Consider the following 20,009-nt stretch of genomic DNA (forward strand, 5'->3'; position numbering starts at 1 on the left):
CCAGGGAAGTGCCAAGCAGGTTTGAGGCTCAGACAGCACTGGAAGAACGCTCAGATCAGAATCAGGCTGATTTCCTGTCAGAGAGGATGGAAAGGCTCCGGTCCCAGCTCTGCAGAGCACCTTGGCCATGGCAGACCCGGCCCAGAGCCGGCACAGGGCGTGGGGAGGCTCAGAGGTTCTCGTTCAACCACCCCAGGAATCTGTCGAAGAGCCGGTGGCCCACGGCCAGCTCGAAGGGCCACGAGACGAACATGAGGGCCCCGTGGAAGGCGTCCTGCGCGTGGTCGTGGGTGACGCTCACCCCCGCGTCGCGGAGCCGCCGCGCGTACATCACCCCGTCGTCCCGCAGCACGTCGTGCTCGCAGGTCAGGATGTAGGTGGGGGGCAGCTGGCGCAGCAGGGCATCGCTGACCAGCAGCGGGGATGCCCGGGGGTCCAGGAACCCGGGGTACCGCTGTGCCAGCTCCGCGCTGCCCGGCGAGGGGGTCACGTACTCGTGCCCCCTGCGCATCCCCGCGGGCAGCAGCCGGCTCCAGTTCACAAACTGGAACAGGTGACCTGCCTCGGCAGGGACGTGCCTGTTGGAGGCCATGGCCTCCCTCAGAGCGGGGTCTGACGTGAAATACTCGCTCCAGAACCTGACCATGAGCGGCCCGGACAGGAGGGGCTTGTCGGCGTTGTCTCGGTAGGACGGCAGGTCCAGGTCCAGGGCCTGCAGGGCAGGGTAGAGCAGAACCTGGGCTTTGAGCTTGGTTTTGACTTCAGGGTCCTGCAACAGCTGTAGGAGAAACCAGAGATAATTTCAAAGGGTCAGTGAAAGTGCTGGTTCTCCCACACTGACAGAAGATCTGAAGTAAGGAAATGAGACACTTATTTCACAACATGAGCAAAATAAGATCAATAAAACCAGGATAGAGTAAAGAAATTCTGAATCCATAGGTGGGTCACCTAAAACAATGTACTGTGCTAAAAATTCTCAAACATCAAATACAGTTGCATTTTATTTCTTATGTTGAAGGATAATGATATTTGGGAAATACTCTTTTGGAGGCTTTAATGCTTTCTGAAGTATTAACCAATTTTTTTTCTGTAACTGTAGAAATTTTCTATTCTTATATCACGAAAATTTCACATTTCTGAATCTCCTTTAATAATTTCCCACAATTTGGAGCTTATCCACCTGGTTGGTTTTTAGCCCTGAGGTGTTACAACTCAAGCAACTGCAATTCTGTGCATTTTAGAGATGTGACAAATAAAATGTGATTAATTGAACACTAACATTTCTTATATGTTATTCTTTTCCCCTCTTCACTAATAAATTTTTCATTTTCTCCCTCATCTTCTGCCTTCAGCAACCACAGCAAATTCACCACTGTTCCCAGTGAGATCCATTACAATCCAAACAACTTCTCAAGAGAGCAACAACATCACGTTGGCTTTTTTTTAATAATCCTGAGTGAGAAGCACAAAAGGCACTGAACTGTGTGATCAGACCCTGGAACACTTAGAGATGGTTTTTTGTTTGGTGGGTTTTTTTTACCCTGCTATTTACATCTTTATGAGTCAAACTGTTAAAATTCCCTTTTCAAACACCATACCTAGACCAGTCAATATGTGCTTAAGGTCAGCGTGATGTATGCCCCCATGAGAGGGCAGAGAGCCCTTTTTAGGGTATAAATGTCTGGATGGCACCAAAGCTCCTCTGCTGCCAGTGAGTGGCTCAGGCACATTGGCTCCCATGGGCTGTGGGATGTCCTGTGTGCACAGACCACCAGAGCTGCTTTGAGCTCAGGTGTTTGTTAGCGGTCACAAAATGACAGGAATAACTATTCTGGGCTGGCAGCCCAGGCTTTGGTCGTACCTGCTGTGCCACAGCCGCAGCCAGGTTGCCCCCAGCGCTGTCCCCTGCGACACAGACCCGTGTGGGGTCCACCCCGTACTGGGACAGGACCCTGCTCTGCAGGAAGAACTTGGTCACTGCGTACACATCCTCAAACGGCACCGGGAAAGGGTGCTCAGGGGCCAGCCTGTAGCTGTGGGGGAGAGAAATGTGTCAGTCCCTGCTGTTAACAAAGAGAGGGGCTCGCTGATGTCTGCCTGAGCTGGGGGATGTTTGTTATTTCTGCACCCAGAGAAGTGGGAACAGTCCATTCAGGACAGCCCAGTATTCTGGTACCCCCCATCTTCATAAAGCCAAAACAGCCACCCACCACAATTCTCCACTGCCACCCTGATGGCCTCAGTTCACAGATGCTTATAGCCAGCAGGAAAACACATGGCCAAAGACAGAGGTATTGCAAAATTACTTTAATTGAAACAAATCGATTTATCCCAAACCCTCATCCCACCTGGAAGGAGAATCTCTCTTACTTGACTGACACCACAACAGCATCGAGCTCGTTTGAAACCCGCCGTGCCATGTGATCGTAGGGTTTCATGCCTGAAACGAAACGAGTCACTGCAATACACCCCAGGACTTGTGAGAACGGACCCACACACAGCCTAAAGCTCCTCTGGGCAGGAGCTTTCAGGTGACCTTCCCAAACCTCCACCTGCTTTTAACTCTTGACACACCAGCTCCCTGCCCCTCCCCTGTGGTGAGTCCCATGAAACAAAAGGCAGCGCTTGACACGGGCTGGTGAGACCTTCCCCACAGACCCCTGGCACCAAGGGAAAAGCACTCACCTGCGTCCCCCAGGCACCACCCCCCGCCGTGGAAGTAGACCATGGCCCTCCTCAGCCCCTCAGGTGCCCTCTTGGGCAGGTACAGGAGCACGGGGACGTTGTTGAACTCGGTGTGTGTCACAGTGACGTCCTCATCGGATGTGACCATGACGGTCTCCAGAACTGTGATCAGCCTCATGCCCTCCATGTAGTGCATCAGCCCCAGCAGATCCAGAGCTGTGGCCTAAAGACAAACAGTGCTTTCAGTGCAGCCTCAGCTACTCTCAGATTAAATCTCCAGGAAGGCACTGGATGCTCTGTGTGAGCCTGGGAATTGCTGTGTAGGTCACGACAGCAACACGCCCGGGTGTGTCCATCTGATGGGAGCCTGGCAGTGAAAGGAGCACTGGGTGACTGTCACTCACTCTGTGTCACTGCTGCCCAGCTGGGGCAGAGCCCAGCGCTGGCACTGGGGCTGCTGGTCTGTACCTGCACTCAGACCGTGCTCAGTGTTTGTGTGGGTCACCTGCACAGCACAGTGACCAGCTCAGGGACCCACCAGCATAGGGATGGTGCCACAGAGAGCCACCAATGCCACCCACAGCCCCTGTGCCTGCCACTGGCACCAGCATGGCATGGGGATGGCACAGGGATCACACTGCACAGAGCCACCGATGCCACCCACAGCCCCTGTGCCTGCCACTGGCACCATAATGACATGGGGGTGGCACAGGGATCACACTGCACAGAGCAACCCACGGCCACTGCTCCACTGCCAGAACTGCCCCCAGCTCCCCCACCACTGCCCCTGGTGACAGGACACAACCCACTCCCCACCCCAGCCCCCTCCCTGCCTCATCACCTCACAACAGGAACAGTCAAGTAACAAAGCCAAGTTCTTACACGTTATCTGAAGGTGCAAACAGGTGAAACTCAGAGCAGGTTCGAGTTTAAAAAGAAATGAAACAGCCGAGCCTGGTGCAGAATCTGTTGGAATTTTGGCTTCCAAGAGATGCTTTACTCTCCTCAGGAAGAATGTGAAGCCTCCACACTGTAACTGGTCACCTGCTGGCAGGTGTAAGCTCTGGCATTCAGCCTTTGATGGTGTAAGTCACACAGTCTGACCCTGCTTGGTTTGCTTGCTGTGTTTTTTTTTCCAGGAGCACAGAGCTCAGCCCTTACTCACAGTACCTGACAGCCACTGTCACCATATTTTACCAGTCACCTCCCTCTGAAGGCTCGGAGCAGGTGGTGCCAGGAGGAGCCCTGCCAATCCCAGGGAGTTGGAATTGGGATGGAGATGAGTGGGCAGTCCCTGGCACACCACAAAGGGAAACACAGGCCCTTGCCTTCAGCTCCGTGAAAACAAACACTCGTGTGCCAGAGCTGCAGTTTTAGCCACAACATTTACATAGTTTATGTAAATATTTCTCAACTGTTGCCTTTTCCCCCAGGATTAGTGTCTTGAAATAACAAATATATCTGTCAAAGTGAGCCCTGCTGTGATTCCACTGAGCTTGTGAAACCCCCATGGTGAAAGGAATTCCCTGAGCCCCAGCACGGAGGATTTTCAGCCCTCCCACAGTTGTGTTTTCCACAACTGGACAATTTGCATTGTGGAAAACCACAGAGCTGCTGCCTGCGGTTTCCAGGCCATTATCCTATGGAAATGAAAGGAAATCATGCTCTCCTATGAAAATCCTCATTGTCCCAGTGTGAGATTACAGGGTGTCACAGGTTAACAGGGAAACCAACCACTTTGGGGTTTGGGATCCTCGTGCATTTTCCACAGTCACTCCCTCCCTCTTCCATAAAGGAGCAGGGCAGAAAGAACAAAACTCCCAAATACATGGAGGAGGAGGAGGAGGGGAGCCTGGCTGTGCCTGGGCAGGCAGAGCACTCACACGACTTTCAGCAGCTCAGTTATCCCAAGGGGTGATGCTCCAAATGGGACACTCTCCAGAGCAGCTCCCCATCAGCTGCAGGGACACAGGGACACAGGGACACAGGGACACAGGCAGGTTGTGAGTGGGGCTGGAAAAGGCCTGAGTCTGGGTCTCAGTGTTTCTGAGGAGTGGGGCCAAGAAGGGAGGGAGCTTTGGGAGGACGGGAGTCACAGAACCACAGCAAAGACCTTGAGCTGCACTTTATACTTTCAACCGAGGGCATGGAGCACTTCCTAAAACACCTGAAGCGTTTTCTGCTCAAGGACCAGAGCAAGTGGCTGGTGCATTCTTGGAGGCTGTCCCCCAGCTGGGCAGCTCGGGGCCATGGGACATGGATGGGCAAAGGGAGACATTCCCAGCCCAAGGGAGACATTCCCAACCTCCCTGCTGCAGTGGGACTGGCACAGAGGGGTGGGCTGGGCACACCCCAGCAGGGCTGCTGGGCTGGGGGCTCCCCAGAACCCACCACAGCACGGGGCAGGGAGATTTACCACTTCATGGTGCTCTTGGCACATCCTTTTGTGAGCTCAGAGAGGACTCCACTGCTCAGGAGTGCTTGAGGGCAGCAGTTTGCTCCCTGTGTTCAAACTCAAAGGCTAAAGCAGGGTCCCCTCTGCAGACCTGCCATGAGTGACCACGAGTCACTGCCCTGCAATCAGTTGTAATTCAGGATATATTTAGGGTAATTTAGAGCCACCTCAAACCTAATTTACAGCAGTGCAGCTCCAGGGAGGCTGTGGCTGTCTCCATCCGAGTCCCTGGGGGTTGAGGTTCCACAGGGGATCAGAGCAGAGTCACCAAACCCCTGCCCACAGCAGCACTGTGTGGCTCCAGAGACACCAGCTCTGTGTGCCAGTGACAGCATGTGATCCATCAGCACACAGACAACACTCCTGGCTGGCACTGCTGTGCCAAGGGCGACAGTCTGACCCAGCCCGGGCAGGGGTGCCCCGGCAATGAGCTCCCCGGGCACGGACCCTCCTTGCAGGCCCCCTCCAGCAGGAGATTTGGGAGAGGAAGCAGCAACACAGTGCAGACTACAGATTCTTTCCCACCCCTTTAAATCTCCCACCACAAAAAAAAAAAAAAAAAAAAAGAGAGAGCAGCAAAGAGTCCACGATACACACCAAAAAACCCTCGTCCCTCACCCCTGCTGGCTGCACAACCCTGATAAAGTCTCCCCTGCTGACAAGGGTTGCCTCACGGAGATGGCTCTGGACATCAACAGTGGCTTTTAGATACACTCCAGAGTGATGTTTGGGAGACACCCTTGTCTCCACCAAAAAATCAAATGCAGTGTCTCTCGAGGACTTCTGAGAATCACACCCACTACATTGTAACTGGAATGACAGAAAAGGCAAACCCAAACTCGTGCCCTTTGGAGCCAGCAGCCCAGGTGCTGGTGGCTGCAGCAGCCCAGCCCTCCAGCAGCATCCCCCCAGCAAACCCAGCAGCTTCTCCCTGGCTCCTTAGACCCCCCTCTTTTAACAGATATTTTATTGTGCAAAAAGAAAAGCAGCCTCACAACATTTGTAGTCACCCAGGAAGATGTTTGCAACACTCAGCCCTCTTCCTCCCCCCAAACCTTCATCTTTGACCCTGTTTTTAGGTTTCAGTCACGCTGCTGCAGCCACATTGTGCAGCAAGGACAGCCTGGGTCCAAACCAGCTCCCAGTCACTGCACCTCGGAGGTGGGAGCTCCAGCACCATTATTTACACACCATGTGCAGCTTCACAGACCAATTAGTGGTGGAAGGGTTTGTAACACGCCTGAAGTGAAGCAGAAACCAGGGATGTCATACATGTTAAAATAGCCCAGAGGGACACACAGCCCATGCTGGCAGTAAACACTGGCCCAGAGCTGCAGCCAGGCTGTGACACCACCACCTGCCCAGGCTGGGACACAGCTCTGCTCTCAGGAGCTGGAGACCAGTTTTACATAGGCAAGATCACAGTAGTATTAAAAGAAGTTTTATTTTTACATATATATGGCTTGATCTCCACATGCTCTAGCACTATCACCCCTACAATTACTTTGGTGTAGTTTTTAGGCTCGTTCTGTCAGTAGATTTCCGTGAAACCACAAAAATCAATAGTGTTTAGGAGCAGCTCTAGTTTTCCCTCCCCTGACACCCAACACTGCCGAGGGATCTCAGTACACAGGGGCTGAGAAACAGAATGATTTGAGCTTCAGCTGCACTGTAAAGCAAAAGAAACTCATCTGTGCTTGTCTGTGGTCACACCCAACATCATATTCCAGCTACTCCAAATGGCCTTTTCTCAAGATTGCACAATTAAATCTTTTCTGTTCTCAGATCTATCATAGCTGCAGTAAGTTTAATGCTGAGTTTCACCTAATACAGCCCTTCACTCAGTACACCACCACAGACACACAACACATGCAGCATGGCACACAGGTATTGCTGTGTCTCCAGGAGCCCCAGAGCCACGAGAACCCCCCTGCACCCACTCACCAGGTGCCCCACGGCCCTGAAAGGGGCAGAGGCGAACATCACGGTCCAGGGCTCGGCCAGGTCCGCGGGCAGGGGGGTGTAGATGTAGTAGGCGAGCAGGGCTGGCAGGAGGCAGAGGCAGAGCAGCTTGGCCCCCATGGCTGCAGGCTCCGCTCTGGGGCCGGGGAGAGCAGCTCTCACCGACTCTGAACGGCCACAAATCAGCACAGGGCAAAGTTAATCCCGTGTTTTGTTTGAGCCCCGGCCAGGGGGTGATTTCTCGCCGGATCACACGGGGCAGAGGTTACTCCACTCTGTGGCTCCCGAGAAAACACGTTTCCCCAGCAAAGGCGTGCAGCCACTGGGAGTGACCGAGCTGGCACGCCGAGCCGGGATTAAACAGTGAGGCTGCACACTCAGCACCCCGTCCCTGCCCTTGGCACCAGCGGCCGGCCCCAGGGCTCTGCAGGGGAGAGGTGTTGAGAAATGAGGGGCAGGATGTGGCTGTGAGCTGCACACGGTGACACCCAGATGTACACACAGGGGTTGGACATTCAGGAGCCACTCCGGAGGGCAGCAGCTCAACCAGAGCCCTGGACACAGCCATACCCACTGGGGCAGGGGCTCAGCAAGAACCCAGCTCATGGGGATGCCTGGTGGGATCAGCCCATGGCAGCCCCTGAGCCACTGCCACTCCCCAGGCAGCGACTGGCACCTCCTGCCCTGGCAAAGGCACCTTTGCCTCACACAGCACACCAGCCCCTTGTGCAATAGCAGGGTTGGCAGATAAAACAAGCTTTTACAGGGCAGGGCTTCTGGCTAATGTTTGACAGATCAGATCTAATTGCTACTGTTCTCAGGATTAAGAGATTTCTTCGCACCTTCCAGAGGCCACCACTTCTGCAGAGGGTGGACAGGTAGGAGTCAATTCAAACAGGTGATAATTTCACCAAGGAAACACTACAGCTGCAGGCACACACACAGGGAGGGGTGAACAGAACAGCTGCAGCCCCAGGAACCCTGCTTTAGAGATAACTGAGGGGTTTTACCTTTTCAGTTTAAAATTTGAGTTATTTCTTGTGCTGAAGTTCTACCAACAGCGAGGCACCACATCCCCCTGCCCTCATACTGAGCAGCCCGAGGGGCTGGAACACAAAACATCACAGAGGCTTCAAGATGAACCATGTGCCACCAGCCCAAACACAGAGGAGAAGCAGACCTTATTCAAACTTTCAGACATTTGCTTTAAGTTCTGGGTACCTCCAAACTATTTAAGTGGTTTTAAACTCCATCTGTGCTCTCCTCCTCAGTCAGGACAAGACACCCCGTGCTCCCTCCTCAGTCCTTGTGCAGCACAGCAGCTGGTTAAACACAATGTTCTTGACCCACTCCAGCAAAACCAAGAGGACAGAGCTCTGTGGTCACTTCACCTGCCCTGGGAGCCCCATCAGGTGCTGGGGAGAGGGACAGGAGAGCCCAGCCTGGCACAGTGCCTGGGTGCCAGCAGCAGACTCTCGTGTACACGCAGGGCTGGACACAGACCAGCAAACCCATCCCCTCTTTTGCACAGCTCAGACCTTTCCTCGGGGGCTCTGAGGTAAAACACAGGTAAAGGATCCGGATTTCAGGTCACACAGGAAGGGAAGGCACAGCTTGGTGATGGGGAATGGAGGACAAAGCCCTCTCCTGCCCTGCCCCTCGCCAGGAGTGGCAGGAGCTCCCAGGACAGCTGCTCTGTGTGAGCACTGCTCTGGCACGGGGAAACAGGGCAGGGGAAGACATGGCCAGACCTGGAACCACCACAGAACTGGTGCTTTATTTATATATTTTTATATATAACTGGTGCTCTCCTTCCATGCTGGTCCCAAGCTGGAAGCACAGCTGTGCAGTGGCAGCCCAGGCTCTGCTCTGTCCCTGCCCTGAGGTCACCTTCAGCTGAGGCAGGAGCTCACAGTGCTCAGCCTTCAGAGACCAACATCTCATCTTCTGGCAGATCCAGCCAGCCCTCTGCCCTCCAATAAACTGCCCCAGCAGCCTTCCCTGACCCACAGCACTCCCAGATAGAGGGAATCATAAACTAAACTCACCATTTACCCAAGGGAACCCTAAAGCATCACATGTAACACGGGAATGCCCTGATGCCAATTTTATTAGATCCCTTTCAGTCAAAGGGGCCAGCTGGGACAGCACAAGACCCCTCTTGGACAAGGGATGGGGTGTCAAGTGAAACACGGGATCATTAAACTCCAGCTCAGTCCCATGCAGTGTCACCCTCAGTGCCACACCCAACACCAGCCTGCACTCTGCCAACCCTCTCCAGAGCCAGCCCCAGCACCCACCACTGCTGGTTTGCTGCATATCATCTGCTCTCCCACTGCTCAGAACTTTCTAAAGCAAACAAACACTTGGTTTAGTCTTTTCCCTCTTTATTTAATTTCGTTAAATAAGGTTGAACAGAGCAACCTGGTCTAGCAGAAGTTGTCCCTGCCCATAGCAGGGGGTTGGAATGAAATAATCTTTGTGATGCCCTCCAGCCCAAACCATTCTGTGATTATATGATGATGAAACCCCATTTTTCTGCTCTTCCTCCTCACACCATGCCAAGAGCCATGCAGCATGCCCTCCTTGCCAACCTCTGCATTTCCACGTGTTCCAAGCTGCTGGCATTTCAGAAAAAAAATTAATGCAAAGTTAAGCAGACTGAAGCCAAGGTTAAAACTGCAGTGGGAAGAAGAGCAGCCAGCATGTCAGGACACTCAGGGCTGGGATTGCCTGTCATCACAGAGTGCTCAGCCATGGAGAGACAGGCAGGGACTTGCTCAGGTGCTGACCTGCCACCTGGATAAGTCAGCCCAGCTAAAAATATCAGATTGAGTTGTCAAGGTGTGGTTTGGAAAGGAGAAATACGTGAGCTTATAACCTCACATCGTGGTTGTAACACTAATCGGGGTTTATAACTTACAGCTGTTTGTAAGAGCAATCCCTGTTCAGCTCTCACACACCCCTGTTGCAGTTCCCCTTGCTGTCGTATCACAGCATTCCAAGCCCTTGCTTTGCCTGTCACAGAATCGTTTGGGCAGGAAAAGCCCCCAGAGCATCGAGTCCAACCCCTCCCCAGCACTGACCCACGTCCCCAAGTGCCACAGCTACACATCCCCCCCAGGGATGGGGGTTCCAGCTGCTCTGGGCAGCTGTGCCAGGGCTGGGCAACCCTTCCAGGGAACAATTATTTCCCAATACCCAGCCCAAACCTGCCCTGAGTTCAGGTGCCCTGCATTGCCCCGGGAGCTGGGCACGTCCCTGGTGTGGCAGTGGCCGGACAGAGGGGTGCCCCTGGCAGGGACAGCACCCCCGGGCTGTCCCTGGCACCCACAGCACCCCCGGGGCTGCCCCTGGCACCCACAGCACCCCCGGGGCTGCCCCTGGCACCGGCAGCACCCCCGGGCTGCCAGGGTGCCCTCACTGTGCAACGGGCACAATTCCATCCCGATGCAGTGTTTTAGGAATGAAGGGAGAAGCCACAGGGAGGCAGTGCAGCCCTGCAGACCGTTTCCATTCCACCAAACCAGGGCACCCGAGGGCCCTCAAAACCCCGTGAGGAACAGGAACACCAGTTCTATCCGTCCTTCCCTCCAGTTCTGGCAGGGACAGGCTGTGACTGTCACCTCAGGAACAGAGGAAGGGTCACAGCACAGCACTGCTGCCAGTGAACGTTGTCCGCATTTGCCTTTGGTCAATCAAGTTACCACCTTGTAGTAAAAAGCAAAAATTACTTATTCTGCCCTTTAAAGCCTCTGATGAACACCCACCAGTACAGTCAGACCAGCTGAGAACACCCCTTGAACCCTGAAACAGCTTTTGGGTTGATATTCAGAAGCCAGTACTACATTTCACATCACTTCACTAAGTTTCAGGTATTTCTGTTTTCTTTCTTCTTTATTGCTATCTGTACTTTTTAATGGCATTTACAGGACTTGGAATTGGCCTGCTTTTACAAAACGAAATATGGTATCCATAAGACACTTTATACAAGAGAATTTGGATCCTGCTTTTCCATCTGTTGCTTATTACCAAATTGCAAGTTGTATAAATGGAAACAAATGTCTTATTTGACAATACATTCGTACCCTGAGCTGAGAAAAGCAATTCTCTGAAGCTTAAATAAGCTGAACTTTAGCACACGCAGTATTTCTGAACACATGACAAAGCAGCAGCTCCAGAAACAAGATGGTTTCATGAAGGCATTAAAGTAGCCAATAAAACATCTCCCAGCTCAGTCTGAATAGCTCATTATCATCAGGATAAGATAAGGGGAGGTTTGAAATAAGTCAGTGTTCTGCTTTGATGCTTTCAGAATGAAATCTTGTTCACAAACACGCGACTTTTCACTGTTTGGCAGGAAGGCAGCAGCAGTTTTGCTCTTTGCTGTCCCTCTCCCAAGTGAAGCAGCAGGCCCAGAGCAGCAGAGCTGGGTGCACTCCTGCACCAGAGCCTCTCCCTCTGAACCAGCACAGCCACTGCTCTGGAGGCACATCAGGACAGAAACCCCCTCACTGAGCACACAGAGAATCAGATCTGCCCACACTCCCAACCACCTCCACTGATTCCTGTCCTGCCTTAAGTTTCAAAGGTCAAAACAATTTAAGAAACCCAGACTTATAACAAGAATTCCATCCAGCTCACACCTCTCATTCCCAGCTTCTCAATGTTCACGTAGTTCTAGTTCTCACACAGTTTCCCATTTTTACAGCAATAATTGTATTCCTGAATCCAGGATCCAGCAGCAGATTGCTGGAGTCAGATTTGCCGTCCCAGGGGAACAGAGAATGGCAGAGAAGGGACCTTGCAGACAATCAGCAGGAATCTTACACAAAACTGAAGCAATTCTGATAAAATTGAAGCCCAAGGCAGCCACCTGGGAAGGGGATTGACCGCCTGAGGGACCATGAGGAGGAAGAGACATTTGGGAAATGTTTGCATTGGGTTTGGATTGTTTACTCAAACATGCCCCTGACTCTGTGTACACGTGTATGCAGCAGAAACACATGTTTAAGGCTTAATTCTGAAATCAGCAATGCTTTGGGATTGCAGAGTCACTGGGGTTGTAAGGGATGAGGAACAGGAGAGATGTTATCCAAACCAGAGGCCACAACTTCTGCAGCTGAGCTGGAGCACCACACAGGGACCAAGGGAAAGCACAGGGTCTGTTCTTCAAATTACAGCTTGATTCATAAACAAAGGCATTAAATAAAATGGAACATGAAACAACACACGCTGAAAGCATCAGTCCTTGAGCCTTGGCTTGGGACATCCTTTTTCCCATATTACTGCCCATTTGTTATTTCCCATTTCATCCTCACAGGAATGTTTGTGGGCAGCAGATTTTGGGATACCACAAATCCAACCACAGCATTTGTCAGCTCTGTCACGTGCTGCCTGCCCTGCTCACAGCTAACTGCACTTCAGACCAGGCTGGGAACTGTTAAACTGAAGAGAGCAGTGAAGAAAATGTTTTAAAAATATCTTTTGCAGATATTACTTTGTTGGATAGTATTTCTCAGTCTAAAATTCATTACATGACTTGTGCTGAACAAGTCCAGTGTCTCAGGTAAAGTGTGGACTTTTGGGAAACAATTTGCCTCTCGTGAAGGTGTAATTCATGTTTTCCCCCCCCCCATATATTTTTTATCCCATTTCTCCCCAAAGCTGTTTCTCCCAGTGCTGCAGGAGGTGCCCTGTGCCCACCTCTCCACGGGGCCCTGCCAAAGGCTGTCCCTTGCATAAGCAAGTCCTGCTGCACAAAACAAAGCCCAAACTGCTGCCCAGACCTCATGTCTATGAAGGTTTTTTCTTTCATTTTGTAAGCAGAAAATCTCAGCTTTCTTAATTTGTTCCTTTTGTGAATAGGAGAGGGAAAGGAAAACAACCAGGGGTAAATTCTCACCAGCTGCTGGAAACACCAACACAAAACACCCCGGAGACATTTCTTTATGCAAGAGAAGGTTTGGCCAAAGTGCCACAAATACTCTGCATTTGTATTTGTAATAGAAAGGTTAAAGCAAGCTAAAAACATTGTGCTACCAATTATCCATCCCCTGGAGCCATCCCTCCAGCAGTGCTGCATGGAGGGATTTAAACCCTTCCTATTTCCACGGGAAGAGTGGGGACTCAGCCAGGGTAAGTTGTGCCACTCAAAGGGGTGTAAAATCATCTTAATGAGCTCTGGAAGATCTTCATATTCTGAAGAAACACGGGTCACATCCCATTTGTGCCAACAGAAGGTCCACTCTGTGCTAGCACTCAGAGATAGCATCACTTTTATAGGATCATGGGGTGGCCCTGTGGGATCCCGGGATGTTTCCCTGCCCCTGGGGCTGGTTTAGCCCCAGCTCAGTGCTCTGGAGCTGTCACTGCCAGCTGCTGCCACCCCTCAGTCACAATTACACTCCAGAGCACCAGGGTTTGAGCAGTAGCTGCATGTCCCACAGGTCTCACACGTGCAACGTGGTCACAGAACTGGAAAACTTGAAGGTTTCATCCTGTTTCCAAAGATCATCCTAGTGAAAGGTTATTTCCCAATAAAAGCGATTTTAAAGCAAACCTCACACTAACATTCCAGTTATGACAAATAAAATCAGTCATTCAGCTAAAATGAAGCACAAAACTGAAAACTTGAACTCCCAGTGTCCTAATTTGGGGACATATTCTGCCCCCCCCATCTGTTTCTCACATCCGTTCTCAGCCAGACCCAGACATCCTGAACCAAGGTTCTCCCAGCACGTGCAGCCAGGCTGGAGCTGAGGAGCACTGGGAATCTCAGGGAAGTCCAGGCCACAGAGGTTTGAATAAGCTGCAATAACCACAGAATATTGGCTGCTCAAATCCACCACCTGATGTTCACTCATCCCCACGAGACGAGCAGGGAATGTTAATGCATGAGGGGACACAGGATGGCTCTGAACAGCTCCTCAGCAGAGCTGAGTGTCCATGGTCACACCAGATACCACCCAGGTGTTTGCTCAAAACACCCTGTGAGGCATTTGGGATTGTAGATCACTTCTGGCTGCTCAGAGCTGAGCCAACAGAAATCCCTCCCGGAACAATCCCACCACGTAAGGTCTAAGAGTGAGGATTCAAGGCAGGACCATTTACAGCAGCTCCATCTATCAATCCACCAAAGCTGTATGAAAACTAGAAGAAAACATTGCAGGAAGTATTTAGTTGATGTTAGAATTCAAACCATTTAAAACCAAAGCAGAAAATGTGTGACCTCAGCAGACACTAGTGGGGGGAAAACCCTTTGTGAAAGCAGAGTCCTGTCAATACACACCCTGCCCACCAGAAACAGGGCAGTGACACACCTGTGTCCAGTGGGACACTGTAACACACCTGTGTTTGTTCCTTGCCCTCAGTGAGTGCTTAGAATGGATACAGGGGGTTTGGCCTCAGTAATTCTGAGAGGTGTTGCAGTGTCAAATAGTTCAATAAGCATTAAGGACACGGATTTGCAGTAACTGATTATTAGTGTTTATTAACTGAAGGTTCATTACAGAGACTTTTATTAAGCTTTAAAGCACCTGCAGTGCCCAGCAGGTTGCAGTGCTGCTGCAGGATCCTGCTCAGCCTCCAGCAAAAGGCTCAATTTTTTCCAAGTTGAAGCTGAAATTTCTGCCTGCCAGGAGGGTGTCACAAGGTGAGGGTCACCCCCTCCTCCCAGGCTGCCGGCGACAGGACCAGAGGGAACAGCCTCGAGCTGTGCCAGGGAGGTTCAGGTTGGACATCAGGAAGAATTCCCTCACTGGATGGGTTGTTAGACACTGGCAGGGGCTGCCCAGGGAGGTTTGGAGTCCCCAGCCCTAGAGGTGTCCCAGGAAGGATTGAATGTGGCCCTCAGTGCTCTGGGCTGGGGGACAAGGTGGGGATGGGGCACAGGGTGGATCCATGGGCTGGGAGGGCTTTTCCAACCTCAGGGATCCTGGGATTCTGAAGCCACGGCAGGGGATTTGCAATTGCAAAGCACCCAAGTCCCCGAGGCTCATCCCTGCTGTGCTGAGGCTGCCCCACTGCACAGAGCCAGTCCCTGGGCTCCCCCCAGGTGGTTAAAGTAAAAACCATCTGTAATTATAACTCACTAAAACCTTTAAAAACCTCTGACTTTAATAACAGTAGTGCAAGCTAAGCAAATAACTCTCAAACTGCTTCTCTAAATATTAAATCATTTCCAAGCCTGCGTTTTGCCTGTGGGAAGGCGAAGGAAGGGCTGGGAAGTGACTCATTGCTTCGCTCAGACCAAGTGATAAAGGCAAACCTGAGTGTCACATTCCCTGGCAGGTCCCACCTTGTGGCCCTATCACTTATGAAAGCACTTTGGAAAGTGCATCCCACCATTTTCTCATGCGTAAAAACATTAAAAAGCTGCAAGAGAATCCACAGCATTTGCCAATAACCAACAGAGCTGAGGAAGATAATTGGAATATTAACAGGACAGATTTCTGCTGGGGTTTGAGCAAGGACTGGACAAAAGGGTTTACCAAAAACTTCATAGAAACAGTCTCAGAACACAAATGGTGTCAGGTTAAAAACCCACAGCCCTTAGTTCTTAAGTAATGCCAGGGACCAGCAGCCAGGGTTTCAGGGTTTCCTGCCCCAGCCCATCCCAGGCTGGTGCCTCAGGAAGCTCCTCGGGACGTTTAATGGAGCCACAGAAGAACTTCACCCCTGGGATGCTGAGGGAGCAGGAGCTGTGTGACCACCCAGGCAGCAGGGCACAGGGAAGGCAGGCAGCTGCTGGATCCTGGGAAAAAAGGGATTCTGGGAAGCCTGCACTGAGTATGTTGGTTTGGGAGCTCATCCAGCTCCCACAGCAGTCAGCAAACACGTCCCCGGGGTGAACCATGTACCTGTGCCACAGTTCATGGGGAGGAGGAGGTTCATCCCTTGGTACTGACACACAGCTGCCAGGTTTGAACCAAACAGAGCAATTCTGAGTGACACAGACAATACACCCCACTCTGAAGCAAAAATACCTTGGTCTGCTGTTCTGTGAGCTCTAACGAAATGCAATTTTACAAGGAAAAGTATGTCTTTAAAACGATAAAATTATAAATCACAGAAGATTTAGCTTCTACAAAACAGAAAAATCAACTTCAGGAGGAGTCTGACTTCAAGCCACAAAGAGGCAAATATATAATTATCAGCGTGTATTTGAGTGGAAAATCTGAGTTCCTGAGAAACTTCGTTTCTGCTGTAATCCTGCTCCAAACAGGAACTTTCACTGTCAGCCCTGCTGCAATCCTGCCACAACCAGAAACTTTTACGGTTTTTCCATGGGCTGAATTCTTTCTGGCTAGGAACAAATTCCAGCTTGAGCTGCTGGAGCCAGTTTATCCCAGTGGTCCTCACAAGGCAGCGCTGAGGAGGAGCCCACGGAGCTCCAGGAGCTGAGTGGCCCCTCAGCACAGGGGCCTTGGCACAGAGTGGCCCCACTGCCCACCCACAGCAGCCTCCTGGTGTCCAGGAGGGGACCTGACCCAGGGCAGGGGGTTCCTCTGGGAGAGGAGCCCCATCTCCCCCCAGGCAGGGACTCGGCACGGTCTGGGTCCCACAGGGAGAGGAGAATGGTCTCAGCTTCTTCCACAGACCAGGAGAGCCAGGTCCTGGGTGTCTGACCCTTTCCTTATCCCCTGCAGGACTGAACACTTCAGTGAGGTCAGCACTGCCCTTTGCCAGGTTTTCAGCAGGAATCAGAACTGAGAGCTGGCTCCCAGTCAGCCACCCAAGCCAGGGAAACTACAGCTCTGGGAACGAGCCCATCACTCAGGCTCCCTGACATGTCACTCAGGCTCCCTGGCTTGTCCTGGTCTTGCAATAAGAGTTATTTCAAAAACTACCCCCAGAAATGTAACACAGCCTCCTAATGGCTCCCACAAACAACTTAAACACAACCTGTCTGTGCAGGGGGATGAGGTTCCCTCCTTCCCTTCCCTTCCACCAGCTCAGGAGGGAAAACATCATGGGATGTTATGGGCTGTCCTTCTCTGCAGTGCAAGGAGAGGGCAGTGGGATGTGGACAGACCCCTCAGAGGTCCCCCTGCAGAGGACACCTGATGCTCATCCCCACCATCCCTCCCCAGCTCGTGCCTCACACTCACTCCAGTGCCAGCACTGGGCCAGTGACTCCCCCGTGGTCACGGGCCAGGGGCTCCCACCACATGCACGTGGAATCCTTCAGGTTGGAAAAAGACCCTGAAAAACAGGATAGCATCAGATGTCTGGGGAAGCAGAGAGGAGGAAGCCTCACTGAGGTCACACTGCTCAGGGCAGGGGCTCAACAAGTGCGAGAGGACGTCACGTCCAGCACTCCTCAACTCCCCTCTGGCTTCTGCTTCCATCAGTGCTTTGGTTTAACACAACTACAGCTCATAATACTGGGGAATAGGAAAAGAGCAAAGAACAGTGTGTCCATCCAGAACAAGAGCAGAAACCTCCACATCCCCTTGTTGAGCCACGTCAGAAAGGAAATGCAGGTTAAACATTCCCTTAATGAAGGTAAAACTCCCTCTGCAGGGCACCGGCGTTGCTGACCACACATCATCTGCAGGAACTTGTGGAGCTTTCAGTGCAAACCCCCTGTGTTTGTGTGTCCCATTTCAGAGGCTGTTCTGGCAGCCACACACAACACCAGACATTTGCACGTTCAGGCAGTTCCTTGAGCTCCCTGGTCCCTGGAAGGTGTTTATGCTATTTTTATGTTTTCCACCGTGTATCATTCCTATACTCCTGCTGCTGAAAGCACATTTCCCTGAGGTGAGTGCTCCTCTCAGAGCTGTACAGAAATATTTTATTGTCTTTTTAATACGTGGAATAAAGTTGTAAAAACTGTTGCACACACACTGCTCTGCTGGTTTTGGCTGGGGCTGAAACCACAACGGAACACATACAGGAAACCTGCATCCTCCCAGCCAGGGGAAACCAGGGGAGCAGAACTCTGAGACAAGGGTACAAGACCTTTATAAGGCTCCTCCAGCTGAGTAGAGCTGATGGCATTTTCTAGATATGTTTAATGTCATTTGTACCCTCAAATATACCCAGGCACATTCAGCCTCTCAAGCCAACAAGCACTTACATAAACATCTGAATTGGGGAAAAAAAAAATAATGGAGTGCTGGCAGAAAGTGAGCCAAATGTGTTTGTCAGAGGCACTTGGATTTGCAAGATTCCACCCTCTACAGCCAATTCAATCCTTGGAAGTCAGTGGGAGTTTACCCACGTCATCACTGGATCAGAATTTGGTCCCTCATCCCTGCTCACCCTGACCTAGAAATTAAATCCAGCTCACACACAACCAACCAGGTATTTTCTACATGTAGTCACAGGGGAAAACTCTCCAGCAGGAGCAGAGGAAGCCCTGTGGCACTACTGCTTTGGTTTAGAGCTGAACCAATATGAGAAGGGGGAAGGGAAAAGCCACCATGAGACCAGGTGGAGCAGAGCTCAGCACAAGGGAAGGGTCAGATGGTTCAACAAGAAAACTCCAGATCTCTGTTTGTACACCACTCACTCCAAAGGACCTGCATTTAAAGGATTTGAGCTCCATGGCCTCTCTGTCAGATGATTCTTATTCTTTGAATATCAGAGAGGGATGAGAGTGAAGGGAGTGCCCTCCTGGGTCAGTGCAGAACCTGCCCTGGAGGCACCCGGGGCTCAGAGCCTGGCACAGGCACCTTCAGCCATGGGGTGCTGCAGGTCTCCAGTACAGCCAGTGCTTCATTCACTGCCCCAGGAGGTGTTTCCATTGTTGGAAAGCAGCACCAGCAGCCCAGAGATGTTCCCAGTAAGGCACTGGTGGGATGTTCCAACGTGCAGCCACCACGAGCACACCCAGCCATGGGAAAGGGACCCACCATCCCCTCGGGGCTGGCACTCCATGGGCAAAGCTCACCCGAGGCAGCAGCAGCTCTCTCAGGGCTGTTTGAGTCAGCAGGGTGAGCCCTCCCAAGGGCTGGGGTCCACAGGAACTCCCCACCTTGTCCCTGATCCTTTGCTGCTCCGGGACCCACGGGGCAGCCCCAGCACTGCAGCTCCCAGTGGGAGCCTCACAGACACTTGCTGCCTCTGTGGGACTGACACAGGAGCCACACTGGAATGAAATGTTATTTTGAGTTGTGCATCATGCCAGCACAGGGGCAGGGCTGCACAGGAGCTGCCAGTTTTGCCCAACACACATTTTAATCCCACGACTGTAACATCCTTCTGGTGAAGTCACTTTGGACCTCACATTGTCAGCAAAACCAGAGCAAAGCCAAAGGCTTTCTGTTACACACACAGGAGATAAAACAAACCAGGAGCCAAGAGCATGTGAATTTACAGCTAAGTACTCACAGACAGTGACTCTCTGATCTTGGCTAATCTCAGCATCAGAAAATGTTTTTCCAGGAAGGATTCAGAATAACTGAATCTTTTAAAAAAAGGAAGGAAGCCAAGTTGTTCTCTTTCATAGTTTCCTTTCAGTGAAAAAGGAATTCTGAAGGTATTTTCAAGAAAAGGAAAGGCTACTTTAGTTCAGATGCTGGAAAACCAATCACTTCACCCGGGTACAGCTTTGGGTTATTCATCTATAAACACTGACCAGGAAAATTCCTTTCCTTGGCTGCTCTGAAGGACACAGCCTGTCCTTGAAGGAGAAAAAGGGTCAGCACTGCTTTGAGGGTGCTACAAGGATGCACCACTGTGTCCCAACCTGCATGGGAGTGCAAGTCAGAGCACAGGGAAAAGAGGAGGAGTGACATGGAGCTGCTTTGAAACCACCCACTCATTCCTTCCAATGGGTAACCAGTGCCTGATTCCCCTCTATGAAACAAAGGAAAAAATGCGCAAAATGTTCACAAATTCAGATGAAAATCTCGTGTGATTAAGTACAACATTTACTGCAAATAAATCCGGTGTT

At 51.5% G+C, this 20,009-nt stretch overlaps 2 protein-coding genes across 2 annotated transcripts in view; both read right to left on the reverse strand.

Annotated features, from left to right (window-relative positions):
* SUCNR1 (succinate receptor 1) overlaps nt 1–18,792 on the reverse strand; it is a 36,328-nt gene extending 17,536 nt beyond the window's left edge. Inside the window, exons 1-3 of the mRNA XM_027685713.1 lie at nt 18,781–18,792; nt 6,377–6,380; nt 3,723–3,729 (exon numbers count right to left, since the gene is read on the reverse strand). The gene's annotated coding sequence lies outside the window, so the exon portion shown is untranslated. The remainder of the gene's footprint in view (nt 1–3,722; nt 3,730–6,376; nt 6,381–18,780) is intronic.
* AADAC (arylacetamide deacetylase) lies at nt 154–7,460 on the reverse strand. Its single transcript, XM_027685712.1, has 5 exons — nt 7,085–7,460; nt 2,686–2,908; nt 2,371–2,440; nt 1,862–2,033; nt 154–778 (listed from the first exon to the last, which is right to left on the reverse strand). Exons 1-5 carry the CDS (start codon nt 7,220–7,222, stop codon nt 170–172), a joined length of 1,212 nt encoding a protein of 403 aa, XP_027541513.1. The 5' UTR covers nt 7,223–7,460; the 3' UTR covers nt 154–169.
* Nucleotides 18,793–20,009: the final 1,217 nt, after the last annotated feature.

The sequence above is a fragment of the Neopelma chrysocephalum genome, unplaced genomic scaffold (assembly GCF_003984885.1).
Source record: "Neopelma chrysocephalum unplaced genomic scaffold, ASM398488v2 Primary Assembly neopelma1_69, whole genome shotgun sequence".
NCBI classification, from domain to species: Eukaryota; Metazoa; Chordata; class Aves; order Passeriformes; family Pipridae; genus Neopelma; species Neopelma chrysocephalum.